The 26597-nt window shown below is 35.1% G+C and overlaps 1 protein-coding gene across 1 annotated transcript in view; it reads right to left on the reverse strand.

Annotated features, from left to right (window-relative positions):
* The window catches only part of OSTN (osteocrin), a 39960-nt gene extending 15758 nt beyond the window's left edge, over positions 1–24202 (reverse strand). The window contains exons 1-3 of the mRNA XM_041732069.1: positions 24108–24202; positions 12243–12341; positions 9286–9500 (exon numbers count right to left, since the gene is read on the reverse strand). Of these exons, the coding sequence (XP_041588003.1) occupies positions 9286–9500; positions 12243–12341 (314 nt within the window). The 5' untranslated portion in view covers positions 24108–24202. The remainder of the gene's footprint in view (positions 1–9285; positions 9501–12242; positions 12342–24107) is intronic.
* Between the last annotated feature and the right edge of the window lie 2395 nt (positions 24203–26597).

Raw genomic sequence — 26597 nt, forward strand, 5'->3', positions numbered from 1 at the left:
AAAAGTTAATTAAAAAAAAAAAAAAAAAAAAAAAAAGAAACCTATATATCATTGGTATAATTTTTCTCTGAAACTATTTATTTAATGTATACATTCTAAGTAAACCTTGCTGTTCTAGGCCTTGGAAAAGTGCCTTATTCATGCAGGACTTTAATTTCTTCATTAGAAGCAGCTGTTTACCTGGAATGTCATTGGGTTTGTATTTAAACAATCTAATGTTATGGCTGGTAAACTCAGGAAAATCATTTTGTCTCCCTGAAAATATGCAAATAAATGAGAATAATAATATCTTCTTAGGGAGTTATAGGGATTAGGAAAAAAAAACCCATATATATCAGAATGTTAAAATGGGATTTTTTTTTCTATCTTAGTTTTGGCTGTGGCCTCAAAAAAGCTAAGGAAAAACAGAAGTAGGTAGCAAATGTTTCTTCTTGCATTCCAAAGTGGGATGCTAGACTCACAAAGTTTTTGCAAAGGGGTTTCCTAAAAATTGATTTTCCCAACTTGACTCCAGTAAAAGAACTGATGTAGAGTAGGTGATTGAGGAGAATTACTGTGGAGTGAGATATTGGAGAACAGTGGTATTTTTCCTCTTCTTTCATATGTGGGGCAAGCTTCAAGAAAAAATGTAGACAGCCTGACATATACCCAAGGAAGCAGGCAGGCCTCAGAGATAGTGTCAAGAAAATCTGAAGAGCAAGAAGCTATGAGTTCCACCAAGCAAGAGTGAAGAGATGGTGACACAGGGAATAGCTTTAGTTTCAGTGACCAGAATCAAAGGTGTGGGTTTTCTGTGGAGCAGATGCAGGGCAAGCACAATGGGTACAGTTGGCCTAGGTTCATTACAAGAGGCACCTTCCCTGAAGGCCTTGCCGTCAGGGGTGATGCTGGTGGTGGTGTCAAATGAAGAATTTGAGAAGGGAGGAAGAGGCTGAGGGGCAAACTGACTTACCAGGGGAGAGACATTGCAGGAAGCAAGGATGTGTATATCAACGTTCCCAATGGGGGTTATGTGATGACCCCCCCCCCAAACAAAAAAAAAAAAAAAACATCCTATGATAAGGAATTAGCTTTGGTCATTTACTGAGGCCACAGAGCACCAAAGCCAGGGCATAACAGTATCAGTCAGGTCAGATTTTTTTTCTTTTTACCACTCTGTACTGCCATCCCCAAGATCAGGGAAGTGGAAGGCAGCCCACTGTAGTAGGAGGAGGGGTGAGGATCAACTGACTAGAAGCACCCCTACCTTTCCCATTACAGTTTTACAGCTTGAATGGGGCCTAAGCAGGGGAGCAGAGAAACTTTAATCATATCTATGGTATGGGCTAAGACGTAAGAACAGTTATTTTGATGACTGAAATATGGTTGTTTTCTAATAAAAGTGACCAGAGGGGTCTTTATTATTTCAATGGGACCATTGGAGTCCTAGTACCTGTCCTTGTCTTTATCTAAAAGATAGGAAAAAAAAGCCAACTTCTACTGAATGGGTTAGATTGCATGTAGGTGAGGATTAAAATGTTTTTCTGAGTGTGTCCCACAGGGTCCTTCTCTTTGAATTAAGTGGTTATAATAACAATGTCCTGGAGCAAAGTTTATTGACCTGAATCTGTACAATGTGTATAATTACGTTGGGAGTCCAGCTTTCGCTTGCCAGAATTAATCCCTGCCTTTGCTCATTTGACTTTCAGTCCAGGAGGCCGACCTCTTTGGGTCACATAAAAGTTCCTTTGCTCTCTGTCTTTGGTTTGGTTAGGTAATGTGCAACCTTGGGAAGAGACTAGAAAAACAGAGGAAGTGACATCAGGATAATTCCCCCTGCCTCCTGCCCTCCAAGATCACTTCCTCTTGATGGAAGGTCACTGCTTCTCTTGACCCATCTGGCTGTTCAGGACTGTCTCTCTGACTTTTGGAAACCTCCTCCCTTCCTTCTCTCTTCGGACCAGTGTCTCAGGCTGTTGTGCCATCCACAACAATTCCCCTCTGCTCTGTCTTTTATAAAAAGTCCTGTTGTGAACAAATCCTTCTCAAATTTTCCTATGTCACACGTGCTGCTTGTTTCCTGCAGAAACTCTGACTGACACAATAATATCACTTGCTTGGCTGACCCCAAAATATTAATGAGGGAATTCAAACAATAACAGAAAATACTTAGAGCAAGTAAATATAGATATCGAGTACTAGTACTGTTTTTATTTCCCCAAGGTAGTCTCAGCATTGTGGGAGGGAGTGAAGGAACACAGTTTTTAGAGAAATTCCAGACCAATTATTAGCATCTTCTAATATTAGAGGGTCATTTATGCAGTAGATACTACTTGGCCAGGGATATAATCATAGCTGCTTTATTTGCATAAATGAGAAAACCATTCATTAACTTCAGGCTTTAAACAGATGAGCTGAATGAGGAAAATACTTTGGACTTCAAAGCATGGTTAACTTCGCCCTGTGAATTAAAGTAATTTGCACATCCATTTGAAAATACAGCTTGTGTCAAACTGAGGTAGGAAAAAAGCTAAGCATCATACAAAATAGGAACCAATAGGTGGTCCTTTGCTTCATTTTAATATGATCTGGCATAGACTTTGCTCTGTTTATCCTTTCATGATTTTTTTAAAAATTTTTCCCCAACTATTCATTCATTTTCCTATTTCCATCTCTTATGAAGCTTTTCAAAAGCAGACTGTAAAATCTTCCTTTTCTGAATATTTTAAAATAATTGGAAATAAAATAATGCATGTCATATACTTGAAAGTCAGATTTTTAAAATATGGAGTCCTGTACCAATATAGTTCAGGTATCCATAAATGTGATGGGAAAATGTTACATCTTCAGTTTCATTGCCCTCTAATGGAAATATGAATGCAGGGAACAAATCACAATAACATGAGGAGTGTCTAGACCTCTGTTACAAATAGAAATCACAGCTACATTCAGATCACATTTCAGTCACTGTAGATACTTCGAAATTGCTTTTATGTTCAGTGCTACTTGAATTGATTGTTACTTTTTAGACTTGGCTCTTAGAACTTGTTATTTTATGTATTAATAAACATATATGCTGTTATTTACTAATTTAAAAATTTTGGAAAATTCTATATACAGAATAATTCTATTGGTAAGATTTGAACTTTACGAATATTGGTAAGATTTGAACTTTATGAATATTATCCACTTAAAAATAATAATATAAGAAGGAAGTTTCACCAAACTATCCAAAGTGGCCCATGACCCAAAAAAGTTTATGAATCCCTGGATTAAGTGATGGATACAATCTTGGGGCTATTGTATGAAAATTGATCTCAGACCCATGCTCCTCTCTGGGTGAATATGAGAAGATAGAGATTGCATGCCTGGGAAGGATAAAACTTGATGGCATAGTCACAAAAACCATAGGTTATAAGCAACAAAGAAAGTGTGTACGCATGCATTTTAAAGTAAACGATATTTCCTAATTTTGTGAAAAATTTAAAAATATATAGAGGAGTTTAAAGCTACCTGGATTAATGGACCAAAGCTATTGTCTCAAATATGATAAAAGAGCAGCAAATAACCTTATGTGTGACTCTCCCAAGCAAAATTACTATAGTTCTTATGAATTTTCTTTTAATAAAAAAGTTGCAGGATTCTAAACTGTGTCTTTTTCTACTAAATATGGGAAAATGCAAATTTTTGTCCTGTCACTGTTTTATATACATTTCAGTGATAGAAAGATACTTTTTTTTATCAGATGATTGAAAATTTTAATCTTTAATCTTGAGTTATCATTACATTTTGAAAAAATCTAATTATTTTTCTATTAAAACTCAAGAAGGTATAGAGAAATATTTTATATAAGAGCTACTACTTATTTTAAGTTTCTCACCTTCCTAATATACAAACCAAATATAATATTTAATTTAAGACCAAGAACAGGAATCCCTATTAAAAATATAAAACCGGAACACTCCCCACACAAGATGTGCCCTTTGAATTTACTTTGAAAGAGTAAAACATCAACTATTGAAAATAAAAATATAAAATGCATAAATAACTTACATCTACATGAGAAAATTATTAATGTATATAGGTAATTCTAAATAAATTCAAAATAAAATAATCCTGACATCGGAGCTCACCTTTGTTGTTATGCCAGAGACTACAGAAAAGCCTTGTCTTTGTATTTTAATTCCAGACGTGAAACAAGATAAAAAGTCTACATTAAGGGAAATCCTCAATTTTTAAAGCTCATCAGGAAACTACTGTGCAAATATATTAGTTTCACTTAACTCATTTCCAATTTCTGGAAGTAGTCAGAAGTGAAGGGTAAGGTAGAAATAAAGGAAATAGAAAACTAATTTTTGACCTCCTAAGATCATCAGTTACTCTAAGATGCTTTCTTGATTTATATATGTTAGATGGGACCTTCACTGTCTAGCTTCAGAGATACTGAATGAGTTTATATATGGGGTTTGCCTGGTTTTTGAACATAGTTTTTGAACATGATGTCCCTGTGTGGCCCCAAATCTCCTTCCCAATTTCGTTTCCTATATTGCTTCTTGTCTGTATCTGATATTGAGCCAACACCATGCTATTAAGCCCTTGCAAGAACATGCCCTGAATGTTCAAGCCTGTAAACCATCTCTTACATGAGTTCCTTTCCACAGAATAATTATTCTTAATCCACCTAATGATTAAAAGCAATACTAGTTATTTCAGTCAAAATTTGTTATTACTGCTGAATATGAAAATTTATATTTTATTTTACCTTTTCTGGAAAATATTGAAAAAAAATAACCCCATCTCCTCAAGTAGTGATTCCTTCTGTTCTATTTGTTCCCACTAAACTCTTATTAGATTAATATATATGTTGTAATTTCTCATTCTGTTCTCCATCTCTTGGTGTATTCTAAAGTAATTTCCTTAGCCTTCTCATATGATGAATTCATTTACTGTTTGGCCAGATCTAATCTACTCTTTCTTTCAGTGTGTAGCTTTTTTTCCCTTTAATTTATCAAGGGACATTTCAGGCACCTGTCAAATAGAATAGTATAATAAGCTCCCAAATATCCCTCATTCTAAGTCAGCAATCACCAGTTAGGCTGTTTCATCCATTCTGTTCTCACTCCTGTATGACTTTGGAGTAAATCCAAGATAAACACATTCAATGAAATATTTAAATGAGAACTTCTCTTAATGTAACCACATTACCATTTTGATATTTAAAAGTACACAATAATTACTTAAAATCATCAAGTAGATTTTGCTCATATTTACAATTGTCTCCTACATAAGTTATTTTTAAAATAAATCACTTGTTTGAATTAGGACCCCCTAACATTGTGACTGGTTAATAAATGTCTTATTCTGCTTTCATCTTTAGGATCCCCTTTCCCTTCCATCTCTTTCTTTTTCTTCAAAACCTTGTAATTCTTTTATTGAAGAAATTGGACTATTCGTCTTGCAGTTCCCTATAGTCTGACTTGCTGTTCACATCCCTTTAGTGTCTCTGAAGTAATTTCTCTGCCTTTCATATTTCCTGATAATCCACCTACTAGGTGGATTTAGGGCAAGACTATCTTGTCTTTTTAATGGTTTTTTGCCAATTTAACATACACAAGAATAGTATATGAGAAAAACTTTAATATGCTTTTCTTCTTACGACAATAGTTACCATCTTTTCATTTGATTGTGCATGATTTGCATTTCTTTTCTCGTGAACTATTTTTACCCCATCTTCCATAGGCCTGTTTGTTTTCTTCTCCACTTTTAAAAGTTCTCTCTCTATATTAAAGTTATTAACACTTTGTCTTTGGTATAAGTTACAAGCCTTTCTCTAATTTACTATTTTTCTTTTTTACTTTGCTTTACAGTATCTGTAGCCATGGAAACTTTTAAAAATATGTAATCAATCAAGTGTATCTAGTTTTTCCTTATTTTTTTCTGGATTTTTCTGGATTTTTGCATCAGAATTTTGAAGACTTTACCTACTGTCTCTCTGAACAGAACTTGTCAATATTTTCTCCATATCAATGGATTCATCTGTTTTCTCACCTAAATCTCTGATTCATTTACAATTTATCACAATGTATAGTTTGAGAAAGGATCAATTTTATCTTTTGTTTTCCATATTTCCAAGTCACTTATTCAGAGTCTATCCTTTTACTTACTAATATCTGAGGCTGCTTTTAAATCAAGTTATACATCTATTACTTGAATTTCTGCTTTGTTTATTTAATTAATTATTTTTTTTTTAGTTTTAGTCTATCCATGGGCTATTATACTACTGTATGGAAAGGAAAATATGATATTTTAAAATATTTTGTTGGGCCCTTCTTTTTTCGTCTATGCCAGTTATTAATTTTTTCAAGTTAATTTTGTAATCGATTTCTTTAACAAAAATATCTGATAGTATTTTTTTATTGAAATTGTGTTGTTTGTAATTTAACCTAAGAGCTACCATCTTTTTACTTTTGGGTCTTTTTTTGCAGGAACACAGTATGAGACTCCATTTGTGCAAATCTACTTTTTTTAAAAAATTTTTTATTTATTTATGATAGTCACACACAGAAAGAGAGAGGCAGAGACATAGGCAGAGGGAGAAGCAGGCTCCATGCACCGGGAGCCCGACATGGGATTTGATCCCGGGTCTCCAGGATCGCGCCCTGGGCCAAAGGCAGGCGCCAAACCCCTGAGCCACCCAGGGATCCCCTACTTTTTATATTTTAGTATTATTCTTATTGGTTCCTTTTTTTTTTTTTTAAGATTTTATTTATTTATTCTTGAGAGATAGAAGGAGAGACAGAGCCAGAGACACAGGCAGAGACAGAGCCAGAGACACAGGCAGAGGGAGAAGCAGGCTCCATGCACCGGGAGCCCGACGTGGGATTCGATCCCGGGTCTCCAGGATCGCGCCCTGGGCAAAGGCAGGCGCCAAACCGCTGCGCCACCCAGGGATCCCTCTTATTGGTTCCTTATACATACTTGTAAATGGATATTCTTTTTGTTTTTATTTAAATTTCAATTAGTTAACATACAGTGTAATATTAGTTTCAGGTGTACAATATAGTGATTCAACACCCAGTGCTCATCATATGTGCCCTCCTTAATCCCCATCACCTATTTAACCCATTCCCCCAACCGTCTCCCCTCTGGGGACCTTCAGTTTGTTCCCTAGGGTTAAGAGTCTGTTTCTTGGTTTGCCTCCCTCACTTTACTGTGATTACATAGTGAAGTGTTACACTCACGCCAATTCCTGTGATGATATTTCTCCAATAATTTCTGTCCTCCAAAGAAGCTCATCTAGCAGTTTTTTCAAGAAGTGCTCAGGGGAATAATATTCCCTAATTTTTTAAATGTTTATAATAGTTTATTTGTAGCCTTTATATGTGAAAATCTGTCAAATGGGTATCAAATGCTTGCTAATCTCTTTCTTGCAAGCTGGGGTGTATGAGATAGATTATGTCTCCTGATATGGTCCCCCCTTATGATACTTCCTGAAGAAATTTTTAGGATGAAACTTCAATATAGGTTTTATGCATTTATGATATTGATGATATATGAATCTGATATATATGCTATGTATTTATGCTATTATAAATCTATATTTAAATACTTATATATGGCATCTATATGTTGATTTTTGAATTATTTAATAGACTATGTTGCAAACTGAGGAATAAAGAAATATCATTTATTAGAAGGCATATTTTCTCCACTAACATTCCACTGATTCCTTGAATTTCCATGGCCTTCTATAAATTGTTCTATAAACATAACTCTTTTTGCTTTGTACTGTAATTCATTATAAATATTTTCATATTTCTTATTAGTATGTGTTTTCTTTGAGGGAAAGAGACTATACTTTCCTCCTGTTTTCCACCAGAACTCAACACAATGCCTACAACACTAAGTGGAACTAATTTGTATTTGTTTAATTAAAATAGGGTCTGAATTTCAAAGCAGGAGTGAGGGACTATTTTTTAAGTACAAGTAGGATAAATTACACTCCCCAAGTGGTAATTTTATTTCCTCATGTAGCTTTGAGACTCTCAGAAGTGTAGCAAATTGTATCCTGTATACTGAATCATGGAGCAAAGTCATGGCACTATGAATAAAGATGACAAGTCCTCAAACTCCAAGTAAGCAGGTGATACTGGAGCAAAGGACGTGGAAATGAGTGTATGAAAAAATGAGGTGCCAGATGTTGAAATTCTTTGTAGGATGTGCTGAGGAGTTTTCTTTTATCTTGTAAGCAATGGGAACATCCACCAAAAGATTTTTGGGTTAAATGATCTCCCCTGGCAGTAGAGCAGAGGATACACTGGTGATAAAAGGTAATGATGGTAGTAGAAGTGGAGATGAAGGAGGATTGGAGGAAAAAATAAATATGAAAAAGATAATTTAGACCCAAATTAGGAAAGCCTTAATAGGAAAAGATATTCTGGAGATATTTAAGACACCAAACAAATGAGTTTGAAGAATTTCATGAAAAATAAAATGTTTAAAGCAAGCAAAAGGTATCCTAGCAAATTCCTCAGATTCCTGACCTTGGTAATTGGGTGGTTTTTTGTGCAATTTCTAATATGAAATGTATGAGATCAGGAACAAAGACTGAGAAAGTAGAAAATGAAAAGTTTGAAACTGATTCGAAATTACTATAGTTACTCAACGATTAAAGAGAGATTTAATGACTCTAATTCTCTTATAATAACAGCATACCAAGTACTCATTGAATTTTATAGAGGTTAAGTAATTATCCCCATTTTACAGATAAATAAGCTGAGGATCACAGAGAATAAGATTCTTGTAAAGTCATATAGCTAGAAATTATCAGAAATTTGATTTAAACATACATGTCTGACTCCAAGTCCTGAGAAATCTCCACCACCTCTTGGTATATGGGAGTAGGCTCATTCACTCATTCTGGAAAGCTTTGTTTCATAGGTGAAAATAGAAATGGAATTCTGGGTAGCTCTATTAAATTGAAGACTCAAGTAGCGAGAACATTTATCCCATAGCACACACACACACACCCTCACCTCCCAATGCTGTAATAGTCTGATAATAACTATTTTACATTTGCATGCAATGGAAGTTTCCTCAGGAAAGTATAACAATATTAATGCACACTGTAGCAGTCATTTTAGATACTAAATCATTCTGTTCAAAATCATACTATTAAACTCACAAGTTAGCTAAAACGCTGTCAAATATACTTATCTACAAGGTTTTCATTACACTTTTTATGTGGAATTCTGTTTCTGAAATTAGAGTGGAAGAATTGAATTAAAAAATAAAAATGTTCCTTACCTCTGTTTACCTTTATGATCAACGGAGCCAGCTGAGAGTCTGTCCAGGGGAGACCCAAAACCAGAGAAGCTCCTTTTCTTCTTTGTTTCAATTACATCATTCTCCAGAGACACAAGTTCATTAAGAAGCAAGAGTTTTGCTGCCAGATTAGTAGCTGACTTCTCTTCCCTGACTGTGGGTGGCAACTGCACATCTATGACTCCAGAATCAAAAGCCTGCAGGGCGGGAAAGGTGATTCCATTTGTTCAGAAAAAGAAACCTCAAATGTGTGTAATCATCTCATTTGGCTTTTGTTACCTTTAGCTGACCTGCCTGCCTGTCGTGAAAACTTGATTTCTTGTGGATTTATGGTCTTGAGAAAAAGCCTTTTGGGGACAAAAATGCATAGAGGTGAGGTATATCCAAAAGAATTAAAACAACACACACACACACACATACACACACACACGCACAGGAATAAAGGAAAAAAACTAGAGGCTTGCCTCTAAAATTTAGTATATTAACTGATTATTCTTTTCACATCTTTTTCAATAAACAACTGCATCCTTCCTTATCATTCCCATAACACTCTATTTATACTTCTTTCATCATTGTGCTCATTACATTTTCCCTTGTATTACATTGGTTACCATATATTTGTACTGATTCTGATTGTGAATATCCTGAGGGCAATAACTGTGTCTAATTAGTCTTTTATTTGTTTATTCTATTCAATGCTTAGGCCAGTAGTTTGCTTATAGTTAGTACTCAGCAAATTTCTGAATATTTGTTTAAGAAATTTTGAAAATGCAAACCTCACACTGCTTTCTTTTCACCATTCATTCACAATTTATTAATTCAAGCCATTAAGCACTCACTATGGACCAGGTTCTGCATTAGACTTGGCAGATGTGAAAATGAACAGAATCCAGTCTCTGCCCTCATGAAGCTTACTATATCTTTCCATGTGATGTGTTACCACATGCTTTTTTTTTTTTATTTTAAATATTCTGATTTATTTATTCATTCATGAGAGACACAGGGAGAGAGAGAGAGAGACATAGACACGGGCAGAGGGAGAAGCAGGCTCCATGCAGGGAGCCCTACGTGGGACTCGATCCCAGGACTCCAGGATCATGCCCTGGGCCGAAGGCAGGCACCAAACCGCTGAGCCACCTGGGCTGCCCAATGTTACTACATGCTAATGAGAGTCTACTGTGAGTCAGAACTATCCTGATAATTTCACCCTCCCATGCAAAATTTCTTCTTTGTTACATATTTTGCCAGTTTGCACTTCATGCAAATCAGAAAAGTGTAGATGTCATTTATGAAGCCTGTCTTTTCCTTTCCTAAGCTTGATCACAGCATTTAAAAATGTTCCTATTGGGGCACCTGGATGGCTCAGTGGTGAGTGTCTGCCTTCGGCTCAGGCAGTGATCCTAGGGTTCTGGGATCCAGTCCCCCGTGCAGGAGCTTGCTTCTCCCTTTGCCTATGTCTCTGCCTCTCTCTATGTGTCTCTCATGAATAAATAAATAAAATCTTTTTTTAAAAAATGTTTCTATTAATTATCTCTAGTCATTGTGCAATTGGGGGGATATACTTTTCTAAGAAAATGAGAAAATTCCCCTGTGGGAAGAAACTAGTCCCAGGGCCCTCCTCCCTGCGTCCTCCACTAGTCACGTTCCTCCTTATGCCAGACTATTGGTCTTGGCAAGACTTTTTCTTCCTTTCCTGTCCTTCTTCGATTATTTCTTCCATTCTCTATGTTCTTCATTTCCCCTCAAAAAATGAAAAAGTGACATTTTTCTTTTCATCATTAGCCCCAGAAACTCTTGAAATACTTATAGTCTGACACCTAAACTCAAAGCTATCAATCCTCCTCTTTCCTGAGCCAACCAAATTTGCGCAGTCTGGTCAATAGTTCCTGGAAAACCCCTCTTGCTCTTGCTCTTTCTGATTCCCATCAACGGCGACTCCTTACTGCTTAGTGTATACTCTTAATAACTTTATGGCCTGCTTCTCTATCTCCTATCTCCCCTTTTTCTCTTCTATCCTTAACACTGCCATGAAGCTGATTATTTCACGCGTACTGTCATCATATAGAAAGAATACAAGAAATCTCTCATGGCTCTTGTTATTTACAGAGCAGACTCCATAATGTCCACAAACTCATAATGTCTATCTCTTCCCTACATGAGCTTGACAACATAGAAACTGGGAAGGGAAGGATGCTATATAATCATGAGAAAGAAACTCTAAAGAGTAGTAGACAAACTTTCAAAGGGCAAATATAGGAGATCTTCTATCTCTTAGAGGATCCTCCAAAAAAATATGTTTTCATTCTTCCAATCACTGCACATGCAAAATAGAGTTTGGTTCCTTTTCAAGATATTCTTAATCCTCAGGGGAAAAAAATTCATGGAACTCATGTAAAACTTTCTTTCAGTAAAATGCATTTCAAATTCTCACTTGTTTAGTTATGAAGTACAGAGAACACTTTCTATAAGATCAGATAAGCCATATTACTGTTTCTCTGCATGGAGATGTCCTCACATTTCTTTCCTTGTGTACTTTAGTCATGGCAGCAAGAAAATATTTGTATAGTAGTACAGAGTTTGGCCAAAGCGAGTTAAATTTTGACAGTTAACAACTTCAATTTTCCCACAAAAGCACTTCACCTTGATGTAATTGATTTCATTAAAAATATGGCTGAAATGATAATGGAATTTCTCTTAATGCTTTTTGTTCAGGGAATACAAATCTTTATTACTTCCAGTTTATTTTTTGACAGTCAGATAACCGGCCTTCTCCGAATCTATAGTGAAGTCAAGACAATACAAAAAAAAAAAAACCTATCTCCCTGATTTTGTGCTACGGAGGCATCTATTTTCCAGCAGCACCTGCTTCTGACACTAGTAGAAATGGCTTCTGTTCATAAAAAAATATATGATCCCTTAAGCTAGTTTCCATTAATTACCTCTGTTGCTATATCCACTGAGTGTACTTTTCCTGAACTCCACAGCATCAACGTCATGGCCAGAATAAAATGTGCATTTGCCAATCTCCAGTCCAGCATCTGAGGGTCACATACATCAAAGTCAACATTTATTAGTTTGGCATATAAAGATAGAGAACAAAAGCTCCTGTAAAGCTTGTTAGATGCAGGTGATAAGCCAAATCATTCAGCTTCTATGTGCTGGAGTGCATCTCTGCAAAACTTAAATAATACTTAATAGAAACTGTCAGTTTTCCTTGCATGAACTTTATCAAGGCTTCATTTCCATGGAAACCTAGACTGGGGTTGTATAGATATAATCATAATTTGAACTAACCAAAGTCTGAGAAATCTAATTTGTATAATTTTATTCTTTGACTATCTAATCCAAGGATTATAACCTCATATATCTAGGGGAAATGTGTGAAATTGGCCAGGTTTTAGAAAATAAGGCCTAGCAAGGTCTGCATGAACCTGAGAGAATGTGCTCTGTCTAAAAGCTATCAAATTCACAAATTCAAAAGCACCACGTATCCGATAGGCAAATATATATATGTCCTTGTGTTATGAGAGGATTTCTTAAGATTCAAAAGGTGCAAAATGGGATATACCTTCAACATACTGTATAAAAGAAAGATTAGCATTTGAAATGCTTAAAACTGATAAATAAAATTAAAAATAACAATTAGTGAACAATTATATTAAAAATTGGCCAAAGTTATGAATGGGCATTTCATAAAAGGAAATAACCTAATGGAAAGTAAACATCCAAAAATACATCATCCCAAAATACTTGCAACTTATTTAATACAAAAAAGAGAGAGACATGTATCAGGTTGGCAAAAATTTAAAGTGAACATTGCAAATGTTAGAATGGTGCTTGGACACTGAAAAACACAAGTGATGCTGGTGGATTTGGAAACCAATCCAATTGATTGGATTGGATTGAAGAAAATTGGACAATATCCGGAAAAGTTGAAAATGATCATGTCCTACACTATAACCCATTTATTTTACTTCTTGATATATATTCCAAAGTATCTCTTACATGTTTATATGGAGACATGTATCAGAAAGTTTGTATACTCATTGTTTATAGTGGTCAAAAACTGGAATCAACCCAAGTACTCCACCCAGGAGGAAATGGATTTATCAATTGAGGTACATCTGTATTATGGACTTAGAACAAATGACTTAAATATATCTGTGTCTACTGTTAAAACAATGTCTTAAATGCTATGTGTATTTCTATGCATAGATTTCAAAGAAGCTACTTTGGGGGAAATGAGAAGTTGTAGAACAACATATATGCTATGCTACCATTTACCTAAATTGGGGATACACAAAGCAATTTTATATATTTTGAAATCTATACACACACTTAAAGTATAAACCAATGGAACTTGATTCATGACTATGATTGCCTCTGTGGAGGGAGGGAAACATAGGGACTTAGTTTTAATGAATATATTTTTTAAAGCAAATATGTCTCAATTGTACAATTGTTAATTCTGTGCAGTGAGCACAAAGATGTGTTATTTATACATTTGTGATTTCCTATATTTTAAAAAACCACTATATCAACAATTAAAGCTAATCTATGGTCTATACCGAGTCTGCTAGCTGCCAATTTGACTGCTGGTAAAGGGGAGGCATTGCCTGTTTTAGGGAAGTTTACAGTCTGTGGGTTACAATAGAATGGGTCCAACTTCGTTACTTAGTACGTTATATTGACAAAGTCTCACCTCTCAACTCTCCCGCCCCAGTCCCCAGTTCATATATGATGAGTGCGAAGTCTCAATAAACTTTTTTTTCCATAAAAAAACATTTGGAAAACTTCTGGGATTAAAAAGGATGGGATGCTTAGATGGATCTGAAAAATTGGACTCGAGTCTCCTTGTATTAGTAACACTGGATGTGCATCACCTAATCTACTTGAGCTTTATTGTTTCATTAGTGAAGCAAGAAAGAATTCTCACCTCAAAAGAGCTTTGAGAGGATTGACTTGATTTGTGTAAACTTTTTTTATCTCCTATAGTACTTGTAATTTGTTAGTGAAAGAACACTGATGAGGTATTACTAAGTATTTCTTTAGTAACTACATTCGCTTTGGTGTGATCCAAGAATTTTTTTATGACATTTCCTTATAATACTGCTATTGTGAAACCTTAGTGTAGATTTTAGCAAGAAAGATCATCTGTTAGAATACAGACAAGTGTTTTATATAGACAGGGTAGCGTCTGTGCTAACCATGTCTTAACACTTAAAATGGGCATAAACAGATTTTAGTGTTGTTTATAACATTTATTAAATATAATTTTGATTTTCATGTTAGTCTAAACTAGTTCTTCAATATGTCACCAACAAATATTTTGGACTCTTACTATGTTAACCACTAGTTGCTTCTCTATATTCCACCCTTTCTGGAAGAGGGCAGTAAATCCTGTGTTCTCTAACAAAATAATATCTGAGCTGAGCACTTTTGTAAGTATCAAAAAACAGTAACTCATGACTAGTTCTCTTATTGAGACAGTAGAAAAATAACAAGAAAGAATGCAACAGCTATCCGATAAAAATGCATTACGAATTCTTTAGAATATCTGCCACAGAATTATGCCTTTTCCTCCTGATTATTCTGATGTCTTTTTAACTGCAGAAGATACATCAAAACCTGAATTATTTTAAAAATGACTTCATATTTCTTGCATATCTTTATTTTTTAAAAAATAGCTCTCTTATTCAATCAAAGTTAAGCTACAATTGTGATGTTTGCCTTCCTCATTTTTTATCATGTTAAAAACAGGTTACAAAGTGTGAAACTGTCCAATTTTATAAATCTTTCCATGTGGATTTCCTTTAACTATTTTTATGTACGTTTTACTAACCAGGTTTCTCTTCATCTTTGCGATATTATAAATGGCACAGGATGATGGGCATTTATAATATTGATGATTATGTCCAAGGCATATATTTTTGTGCTTGGGTGTATATAGGAAAAAGTCATAATGTATCATCTTAAAGATAACCACATCCTGATTATTTGGATAGGGAGATGTAAAAATAAATGCTGAGTTTAAATACACACATTTAATGGTTTAAAGCCATGCTTGTAGCCAGTTAACCAAAAGGCCAAGTTCCTAAATATGGCAGTTGGTACACTAATGAAAACAAACACCCTGGCACCTGCCACACAAAAGACATTTGATTAACTAGTTGAAACTTGATTGCCACAAAATTAGAAATAGAGGAAATTATAGGGAGGGAAGGAAAAGAGTAGGTTGAGCTCCGTTTCCCTATTTTGTTGATAGTGGATAAATATAGCCTATGACTTAAAATCTAGTTGGCCCCATGTACACTCCAAATCACAGAAAGAACACTGAAGGATGTTCATTGTAGGAATATACTAGAGCGGAGACATTTGTCATTTTTCCAGGACATCAGTAATTTACATTGAGCAGTTTTTGAATATTATTCCTCTGGCTAGTGAGAATCTTCCAAGGAGACAGTGAGGGTGGGACCTGACTGATAAAATTAGGTGCAATACTTAATTCACTGTCAGCCAATTGGTCTACTATGTTCCTGAATTTTCACATTGTGAATAATACTGCTGAACAAACAAACATTCACATTGTGCAACTTCTCAACCTTTGTTTCAAAGACTTTTCCACATGTCAGAATTATATCCCAAAGGGATCCTCAAACTGTAGCTGGAGTGGCAGTGGAGGGAGCCAGGTGTGTGAAGTTTTGTCCTTTAAGTTTGGGAAGCAACATATATTGTAGATCCCCTCAAGGAACACGGAGCGTGCATATTGGCATATTAAAGGCTCTGAAAGTACAGTAGCAAAGAAACTATTTAATTATATTTAAGCTAAAAAAAAAATTATATTTAAGCTAGAATTAAATGAGAATTCTGTTAGAATGAAGAAAGATGTTTGCCTTATTGAGAATCGGTGAGAAAATGAGTCATCATTGTTACAAAAAAAACCCAACAAAACAAAACAAAAAAAAAGCCCTCTCAAGTGGAAAAAAGAGAAAAGATCAAAACCCACAGATCTAAATAAGAAAGCAAACAGGAATGAGGGTAGGTGTCAGAAAGAGAGACAGAGAGGTTAAGCTGAAAAAAAAAAAAAAACATTGTGAGCCAACATCTGACTGTAGGCACTTTTTAATGACACTTTTAAACTATCTGCCTTGAGGGCTGGCGTTGAAAAACACAAAATACTCCGGTGATGAAGAAAACTTCTCTTCAATCTAAGACTATCATTGCTGTCTGACCTATGGGTAGTAGAAATGTTAGAAAGTCTCAAGAATACTGAGTTTAGGGGTGAACCTTGATAACTTTGAGAATTTTTAATTTACTAGTTACTTGACTGGAAATACTCAAAATAGACTTTGCCCCACCCTTATTTTCAACAAAAACGAAAAATAAAGGGCTTAAAGATAAAGGATAAAGGACTTACAAACTAATTAAGGCTTTATATATTTTTAAAGTGAGATTTAATAGGACATATTGTAAAAGGTCCTTAGTTCTGACACTATGCAATGACCATGGGTACCTGCGCGCTGCACTGCTCACCATCATCTTAGAAAGCGATGATGGTGGGATGCCTGGTTGGCTCAGCAGTTGAGGGTCTGCCTTTGGCTCAGGTCCTGATCCCAGGGTCCTGGGATCAAGTCCCTCATCGGGGTCCCCACAGGGGGCCTGCTTCTCCATCTGCCTACGTCTCTGCTGCCTCTCTCACTGCGCCTCTCATGAATAAATAAAATAAAATAAAATAAAATTTAAATTAAATTAAATTTAAAAAGAAAGTGATGGTAGTCATCTAAGCAATTGGTGAATCAGCTTGGCTCCGAGTAAGTCTGTAAAACAGTAAGCTCAGTGTGCCCTGTACCCTGCTCCATGAGTTACAGTCATCCAGGTCTTTTTGATAACAAAGAAAAGCTTTAGGAATAATAGATAACAGAGTGACTATCATTTTTTTTATCTCAAAAGAGGACCTAAAAGGGACAATGCCTGACACAAAGTCTATGTGGCTCACTGTACTAGAAAGAGACCTGCTCCAAGTCTTGGGAGACTGAGGCCCTGCCTTGGCTTGACCATATCTATTGCTTGGGCTAACTCTTTCCTCTGTAGGTGAAGTGAAATGGGCTTGGTCTAAATGACCTCTAATGTTGCTTCTAGCTTTTTAAAAGTCTGTTGGTGAATCTGGCTCTTTTCTGGCAGAAGTGCAGACATTGTAGGTAATGATAATAATTGGTGCAGGTGTCGCTAGAAAGACCTTCTGCTGTCCCTCAAATCATCCAGTCTATGCATAAAATTGCATGTAGGTTTTGACATAAACACATTCCTCTTGAATTTAAAGTATTTCCAGCTGAATCAGGAGGGCCTCCAAATCTTTCATTTTAACATGTCATTTATAGTAAGAGATCCCATCTAATACATGTATTTTAAAAAGAAAACATGTTACCAATTAAATTATGACATCCTATCAAGTGTATGATGCATTCCAATTTCCAAGATGTTAAATGTGCATCAGAATGGATGAAATATAGTACACCTAATGTACTTTCAAATATTTACTTGGGCTTTTTTACTTTTTTCTCATCATGCTTAAGTCATTATGCTTAGTATTTTAAAAATATAACTCTTTCAGTCAACAAATAGGCAGAAACATCAGAAAAATTTCTGCGATGGTGAGAAAAACAACACAAAATTAGATATGAGGAATAGGGAGAAGTGTCCTTGCTGTGCTACTTATTGGTCTGGTGACCCTAAACAAGATGCTTAAATTGTCAAAATAAAATTATTGTCTAATAAAACCCACTGTGTCAATTCATAAAATTTCGATATTAGTTAATTTAAAATTAATTAATTTACCAGCAGCATAAGCATTGTGGATTTGGTTTAGGATGCCAAATATCAGTAATAAGTGTATTTAATCTTATATTTCATATTATTTACTAATAATGTATAAAGATAATTATTTATGAAAATATACCACATCATTTTTATTATTATTTTACAATAGGTAAAAACTTTTCAATGGGAACTCTAAATTGTACATGAAAACGTTTTGTAAACTATAAGATCATGGGAAAAGATTAACTACATGGCTTCAAGGGGATTATATTTGAGCTGAAGGCAGATCTTTGAAGCCAAATTCTTCCAGGGAACATTAAACTTAAACTCAACAACCAGGTAGGAAACTGAAAATTTGGGGGCATTGATAAAGTATTACAGATTGTGCAACATTACAGTTTGACATTGTACAGATAATTTTGATATTTCGGTGAGTGACAGTATTTGAACAGAGTGGTAAGAAAGTTGCTACTAGTTTTCTTTGAAGTGTGAAGCAGCCAGGTGCTGGAAATGCTTGAGAGACTCCCACCAGGTGAATTGAGGGTCTCTTCCTTACTGGAGCTTCAATTCCCTGCCTCTGGAATTTGGCCCCAGTGAACAACTCAGTGTAGCACTTAGAATTTTAGGAATGGGTAATTGCTTTTGTATCATCATAAATAAAAGACTTAAAAATCACTGAGGATTTTTGTCCAAAAGCAGTTTGTATTATAAGTTGTAGCTTCTGTTAGCGTATATATATATATATATATATATATATATATATATATATATATATATTTATTTATTTATTTATATATATATAAAATCTACATCATCCTCCCAAAAATACATCTGAGAAAAATACTTGTGTTGCTGAGACATTTATTTGAAATTCTCTTTGTAAAATTTGTTATCTTGAGTAAATTGTGTGATGGGTACTTTATGTTTCAAGTACAATCCTGAAAGAAAGGTGCAAATTGAGATAGCAGTTTAACATTTCCCTTTTTTTGTTGTTTTAATTAAAATATCAGGAATGTGTTCTTTCTCATTCACATTGCTCTTCAGTAGGCAATAGTACATTTCCCAAAATCACAGAGCAAGTTAAAAGAGCCAGAAAAACAACTTACATTTCAGACTCTCAGTTTCATGCTCCTTCAAGTATAACCGATTTATAAAAGCATAAAACATTTTTCCATCTCCAAAACAAACTGCTTATAAAGTAAAATGTTTACGGATGACATGTTCTTAGTGTAGCACACACCTGCATTTTCAAAGGACTTTCCCTGAATGCTATGAATCAGGAAGAATGTTAATTTACTACTATACATGTGTTAATTGATTTTATTCTATTTGGCACCCTTTTCATTCTTTTTTTAGACATTATTGCCTTTGGAAAAATCTCAAAAATTTTGTTGTTCAGTCTCTCTTTTTGCTTAGTTGGAATTTGCAATCAGTACTAGTCTCTTTTCTTGCAAAAATTTAAGAGGGAATTTATAATGACAATAAGGGAAGATTGCATTACTAAAAAGCCCAGGTAAATAAATTTAACAAAGTATTTAGAGTTAACATGATGTGTTGAGTGAATGAATGAATGAATGAATGTAGCAGCTTTATGTGTTAGATAAATAGGAATGCAGACCATATTAACATTCCATCTTTATTGATATGAAAACAACTAAGGCTTAGAGAAGGGAAGAGATTTGCCCAAATTGTACAACCACAGTAATATGGGACGAAGCTCATGACAGAGTCCCAGCAAGTCCATTAATGTTTCAATATCTCAGATTCTCATTCTAATGAAAGCATCACAAATCAATATTCTCCAATAATTATCCCAGTAGAGTTTAAGATTGCTCCTTATCCAACCTTAGCTTGTGCTTAGATCCCTGAATTAATACAAGTTTCTTGAAATAAAACAATGTCACCTGGAAATAGAAAAAATCTTTAGTGTATGACTGTAGACAATTCTAGACAATTCTGCTAATGGGAGTTCTTGTTTTATTCTAATGCTTGATCATGAGAAAAACTAGTATCATTAAAATTATGGGTAGAGAAAAGCTGGTAGATTTGTACATAAACTAGCTGCTTGGCCATTTGATACATTGGAAGGTTTTTTATCTGGCATAAAAAGGCTTTCAAAGGATAAATGCAATTAAAGATGACATAGATTAGCCTCAGGATATTGTGGAATGTTACCGCCACCTTTTATCTTTTATCTCATTTTGTACTTACATATAATATATGATAAAAATATTAACTTACATTTCAATTACATTAACTGGCCAATATAATCAATAAAAAATACTGTCTAAAATGTACATGAAGGGTCAAAAATATAAATTTTATGTACTCAATAGGATGTGCTTATTAGGTATATATTATGTGTCAAGCGCCAGGGAGATAACAGTGAGTAAGATACCCATCTTGTCCTCAGATGCTCACAGCCTGGTCAAAGTGGAGAGAATCCTTGACCACGTGCTCTGCCCAGGGATTTCTTCCTGCAAGAACAGGCTCTTCCATTCCTTTCAAGTACAATTGTTGTAAGTAACCACTTTTTAAACATTTGCATAGTACTTTATTATTTTGAAATTAATGTTTCTCCTTTCATCACCACATCAATCATGCTAGATCTAAATGAAAAAATATTATAATTGTGTTTTTTAAAATAGATGCCCTGAGACAAGCAGAGTTACTTTAGAATACTGGTATCCGAACTCCCTGTACTGTGTGTATACTTTCTGTATACAATGAAGTCAATTAGCAGGAAGAGGTCGGTCCTTAAGTTACACAGATATGGATATGATTCTTGACTGGGTATGCTACTTAGCCTCTTGCTTTAATATTTTCATCAGGAATATGGGGCACAAATTTATTTTGTGGGTTTATTATAAGGATTACAAATAATGCAATTGACTAGCACAAATTAATTATGCAAATAGTAGTTATCATTATCCTGATAATGACTTCTAAATCTGGCAGCTTAATGAAAGATGCCATACTACTTTTTTATGTAATGAAAAATATTTTTTATCCTTATGCATTTTAAGGATGAAATTCATTTAAATTACTTGAATTCTAGAATTATGGCAAAGTGGTATTGTAATTATTAAATGAATTATAACAAAGTAATATTGAGCAAGGAAAGAAATTTCACCAAAGAGAGTTATAAGTGGCAACCACTCTGACGTTTGGTGTTACAGTATATTATGCATTATCATTAATTTCAGCAATAACATTTCTATGAAATATTTCTATGAAAATATTAGCATACAACGGAATATCATAATGGGAAGAAAACAAAGGGAAGTAATCTCTTTTATACTCAAAACATAATTATTCAAGTTCTCATTGTAGTAACAAAAGTGAATTTTTAATTGAATTTTAATAGAATTTTATATGATACCTATTTTTGTTTTATAGTTCCTAAAATGTCTTTATTGACTTTGTTTTTTTGAAAATCTCTATGTTGTTAGGATTACGATTTTCACAGAGTTTTTATGATATTGACTGTATAGCAATAGTCAAGCTCTGTCATGAAAGCAGAACCACCATGGGGATTAAGGGAATGAAAGATCTTGTTACTGGAACTAGACCTTACACAAGCACTGGAAGAGCTGGGAAGGGATGGACCGCAAAAGAGACAGAGGAAGACAGGATGCCTCTTAGAGCCTTGGTGTGGATGGACAAGTCAGAGCTTACAGGAAAATGCACCCGGCAAAATGATCCCATGGGAACCACAGCTCTGACTTGGTGGGCCAACAGCCAAGTTGCCATTGGTGGTATGGGTGATATTTTAAAAGTGCATTTTTTGCATGGTTACAGCCTTATGTGTCACAGGAACATAGAATTTTAGAAAATGGAGGGGATGCTCATTGGAAACTGTCAAATTTAACACTCTCAACAGATGGAGAGAGCAAGGCTCAGAGATAATTAGGTTGGCAAAGGGAAAGGAGATGAAGGAAAACTTTAAGATGGATAAAGAAAAGGAGGGAGTAGGGTGAGGCATGGTGGAGGAACTGTTCTTGTGAGAGCAGCCTCATGCTGAGGCCTAAGCTGATGGGACCCTGATAAGGCTAAGGCTGGGCGACAGTCAGTTCAAGCCAGCTAAGACATCCGGCAATGATGACAGCTGGAGCTAACCACTGCTCCACAGAGATACCCTGAGAACTATCTGATTAAAGACAGGGAAAGGCTCACTTAAACGAGACCTCTAATCAAAGAGACCTCAGGCACAGGGGAGTTGGCCTACATAGAGAGGTACCCAGGGCTAGAAGGGCACCTGGTGACCTGGGGCTCACCTTTTATAACTCTGGGGGAGAATGAAGCCTCGGAGAAGGCTGAGCGAAACGTGCTGAAGTCAGGACTGGGATTAGAAGTTTGGTTTTCTGACCCCCAAGCTCATGTTCCTCTGAGGGCACCATAGTCTCTAAGCAAAAGTGGTCCAGTAGATAGAGATCTCAGTAGATGAAATATAGGCAATAAGATTAAATTAGGCAATGTGTAAAGATTAGCTCCAAAATACTGTGAAACTGAGTCTTCATTCTCTAATATAGAAAAACTAGCTGATGTGGGAGCTTCCTTTGGCCATTTTCCCACTCTGTATCATGGCATTGCCAGCTTTTTTATTTCTTTCCATAATAACAGGATATTATTGAACCCTAGTCTGTGCCTCAGACTTGCCTGAAGCTATAAACTACACAGTGACAGAGTTGGGGCAATATTTTGGGACTGCTTACTTGAGCTCTGTTCCTTTGGGACAAGTTCCATTAATCTAATTTTATTAATCAAAGGTTCAAATCATTGAAAGTATTTTAACAAGAAGTTAAAATTATAGTTCTGAAGAGCCCAAATCTAGTCTACTAAACATATCTGCTTCTCTACTGCCCATATTCATTATACTGGAATCAGTTCAAAACTCCAAGAAATAAGGGGGAGAAAAAAAAAGCCTACTCTAAATGACTTATTCAATGACACCACAGTGCATGCAGTTTGCTTACAAAGAGGAGACTTGAATTCACATCCGTGGGAGAGTTTCCTTAGAAAAATTCTGTAAGAATACTGAAAACTAGTACCAAAGTATGGAGGAGATACATGCCATGCCTGATGTTTTTGGGGAGACCTATCAATTTCATAGCTTATGTGGGCATTAAAATCTTCATAATGTATTATTATTATTAACATTATTTAATTTCTAGAAAGATAATTTAAAAACAAATAATTATCACATTCCTAAACCTATGGAATCTATCATTGTATTTTGAAGGAGCAATATTTTGCATTGGTAAAACTGAATTTATTGAGTGTACACTATTCCTACAGATCAAAACCAGAAATAAAGTTTTAAATTTGTTCTTAAACATAACTCAAATATATGTTTCAGATTAACTCTCAATGTAATCATTTAATAGCAAGAGCACTTCAAATACAAAAGAATTTGTATGACTTAAGTCTAAACTGTTATTAATATCACAGTGGCATATTTGAGTTTTATAAGAAGAAAACCAGAGGATAATTTAGGTTTGAAGAATATAGAATATTGAATTTAGAATTTGATTAATTTAGGAATATCTCTTAAGCTTTAACTTTGATAGAAATCAAGATAAGAGAAAACCTTTCTTTTCTACCGAGGCTTTTAAAAGTTGAGCACTTTTATACACTTAAACATTTTCTGACATTGGACATCTTTGATGAAAGCAAAATTAATACTGTTAACATATATAGAGAATCATCATCTTGCATTGTCTTTCTCTTTGTTTTGAAGTGGGAAATAAAAGCAACAAACAATATAATAAATAAGAAATATCTGAACAATTAGCTCCACTTTAATTTTGTGTTACAAAAATATCTTCTTAGATTTTTCTACTCATTTTAGAGAGGGAAATATTACCAAGAAACATTCAAAATCAAGATATAATCGAAACATTTTAACAGTATGTGAAAATTTAAAAACTGGTTTAAAAGAAAAGTAAACCCTTAAGTTTTTCTCATAGTTTTTATATTTAACTTACCTTGTGAAAAATCAGGAGATTCTAACTTTAGAGTCCTGTCTGTGCAGTTTCTCCCAAACTCAGCCCTGATGGTGAGTTTTCTCTCTGAGTTTTTATAGTCTCAGTTAGACACCCCTTACTCCAATCCCTGTCTTTGCTTTCTCTTACATCATTTCTAGATTTTCCACTGAACATTTTCCCAAGCCTTTCTTCAGTCTCCCCCCCCCCCCCCACTCTCTCTCTCTCTTATTCTCTTTCTCTCAGCTTTTCTCTTTCCCTCTCTCTTCTCCATATTTATCTATTGCTTTGCTCATGGTATTTAAGTAGCAACAGGAGCTTGGGCTCTGGAAAATTTAAGTATACATTTAATATTGTGTTCAGCCTGAGACCCATCACTTCTCCCTGAGGTTTTATGTCTAGCTCGGATAATTACAAATCATATTTGGGAAACAAAAATGCACTAGGATTTGTTTAAAAAAAAAAAAAAAAAGAGGCTCACCAGGCTATTTCAAAGTAAGATTTAGGGAGATTATACCCAGCAACTCAAACTGATTTATTGGGGTATATTTTGGACTCTTAAATGAAATGATCATCTATGGAAATGGTGAGCAGTTTCAGCCTTAGTCAGGTGCATAGTGCTGTGTCAGGGAGACTGACAGCTACTTCGTAATTAACATTGCTATACTGGGAAGGTTGTCACTAACAAACCTATAAATACCGAACTGTGACATGTGGGCTATAAATGCAGGCGTTGTAATCATTCTTATCTTTCTCCGTCCTCCAGTATTTTAATTTTCATTTCACCAAAACATTCCTGCCTCTGTCTGAAAGGTTTCTTCATTTCATTTCCTAGTAATCACATTTGCAACCTTATACACACAGATTGTAAAAGTTACTAAGTTCTAGAATACGTATTATGCTGTTAGATTATTATGAGCTCATTTGATTCACCACCAGATGCCCATTTAATGGATAAAGGAAACTGAGTCTACATTAATCAAATGACTCTATGAAGCCACACAGCTGGGAAGTAGTAGCAGAACCAGGTTTCAAACACGCATCTTAATTCCATATCCAGTTCCTTTCCCACAACGTCATCCTGTCTCACTATTTAAAAAGCTAGAAAAAGAATCCAAGCCAGATGATGTTTTGTGAAAATAGAAATAAATTTGTTCTCTTTGGTTTTTCTCTAAAAGTCATTAGAAATACTAGTCACTAGGGTAGAAACAATTACATGGTTAATTTGGATCTAGATAGGGACTGACCAGAGCACATCGAATTGGTGGGACAGTAAAATGTTTCATTTTTTAATGAAGGGTTTCCAGGATAACATACCTCTCAACAAGCTTGAAATTTGAGTAGTTGGCAGTGATAGCTCACAAGTCAAGATAAAAATACAGCCTAATTGTGGACCCTTGTTTAGACATTACTGCCATAAAACGATTATGTTAGCTTGAATCCACATGACGGAAAACTCTCAGTATAGATTTAATGGATACATCATAATGCTACCAGAAGCCAATATTTTTGACGTACCTTCTAGTCTTATTTGAAATGCCTCCCTCAGCATGCTGACAAGTGATATCTGCGGCTGATTTATTCCAGATCTGTCCCTGCTTAGACAGTCCAAAGATTCCACCCTATTTGTGGATTTTGTTGACCTAATTCAAAAGTTTGACTTAACTGTTCTGCAGCAGTCGAAATAGCAAGCTTATTCCAGGCACATAACCATGGTACATTTAAGCCATTTATGCAGGGTTCTGCACATTATATACCCCCTGTATAAATTGCTTATGCATTAATACATTTTAGGGAAATTCTGTTACCTTGAAAGAGCAGAAACAGGAGCATGTGAAGAAGTTGAAAGAGAATATACATCCAGTGATAGAAGGGAGAGACTAAGATGAAAAAGGGAGAAACTATTAATGAAAACTCTTCAGCTAGTATATCATTATTTAACCTGCATGACAACCTTGCTGAAGAGGTATTATTATTCATGTTTAACAGATGAAAAAACTAAAGTTCAAATATGATAAATGCATGGGCCAACTGCTCACAGCTTCAAAGTGATGGAATTAGGAGTTGCACCTTGTTCTATGTATCAATCAGGATTGTGACAGTAAAGAGACGGCACGTTGAAATTGAATAAAGTTGTGGAGAATTTAATGTGGGCAGGGTGTAGAGGGACCTCTCTGGTCCCTGAACCCAATAGTAGCCAATTATCCCCAATCTTGAAGGGTTAAAGTTTAAGGAGAGACAGAGGAATATGGGTAGACAAAGGTGCCTGTCAGAAGAAATGTGACCTTTCATCAAGGGACATGGCCAGTCCAGAGCAACCCACAGGGGAGGGAATTGTGTGTGTGAAATACACACCGAGATGTCATTCTGCTTTCTCCCCATAATCTGCTATTACGTTTACTTTCAGTCACACCCGGCTGGAAAAGGGATTGGATGGTGTAGCTAAAAGACCCAGCACCTTATCTAACCTCACAACTGTGTTAAAACGATATA

This window comes from Vulpes lagopus, chromosome 17, assembly GCF_018345385.1.
Source record: "Vulpes lagopus strain Blue_001 chromosome 17, ASM1834538v1, whole genome shotgun sequence".
Classification (NCBI taxonomy): Eukaryota; Metazoa; Chordata; class Mammalia; order Carnivora; family Canidae; genus Vulpes; species Vulpes lagopus.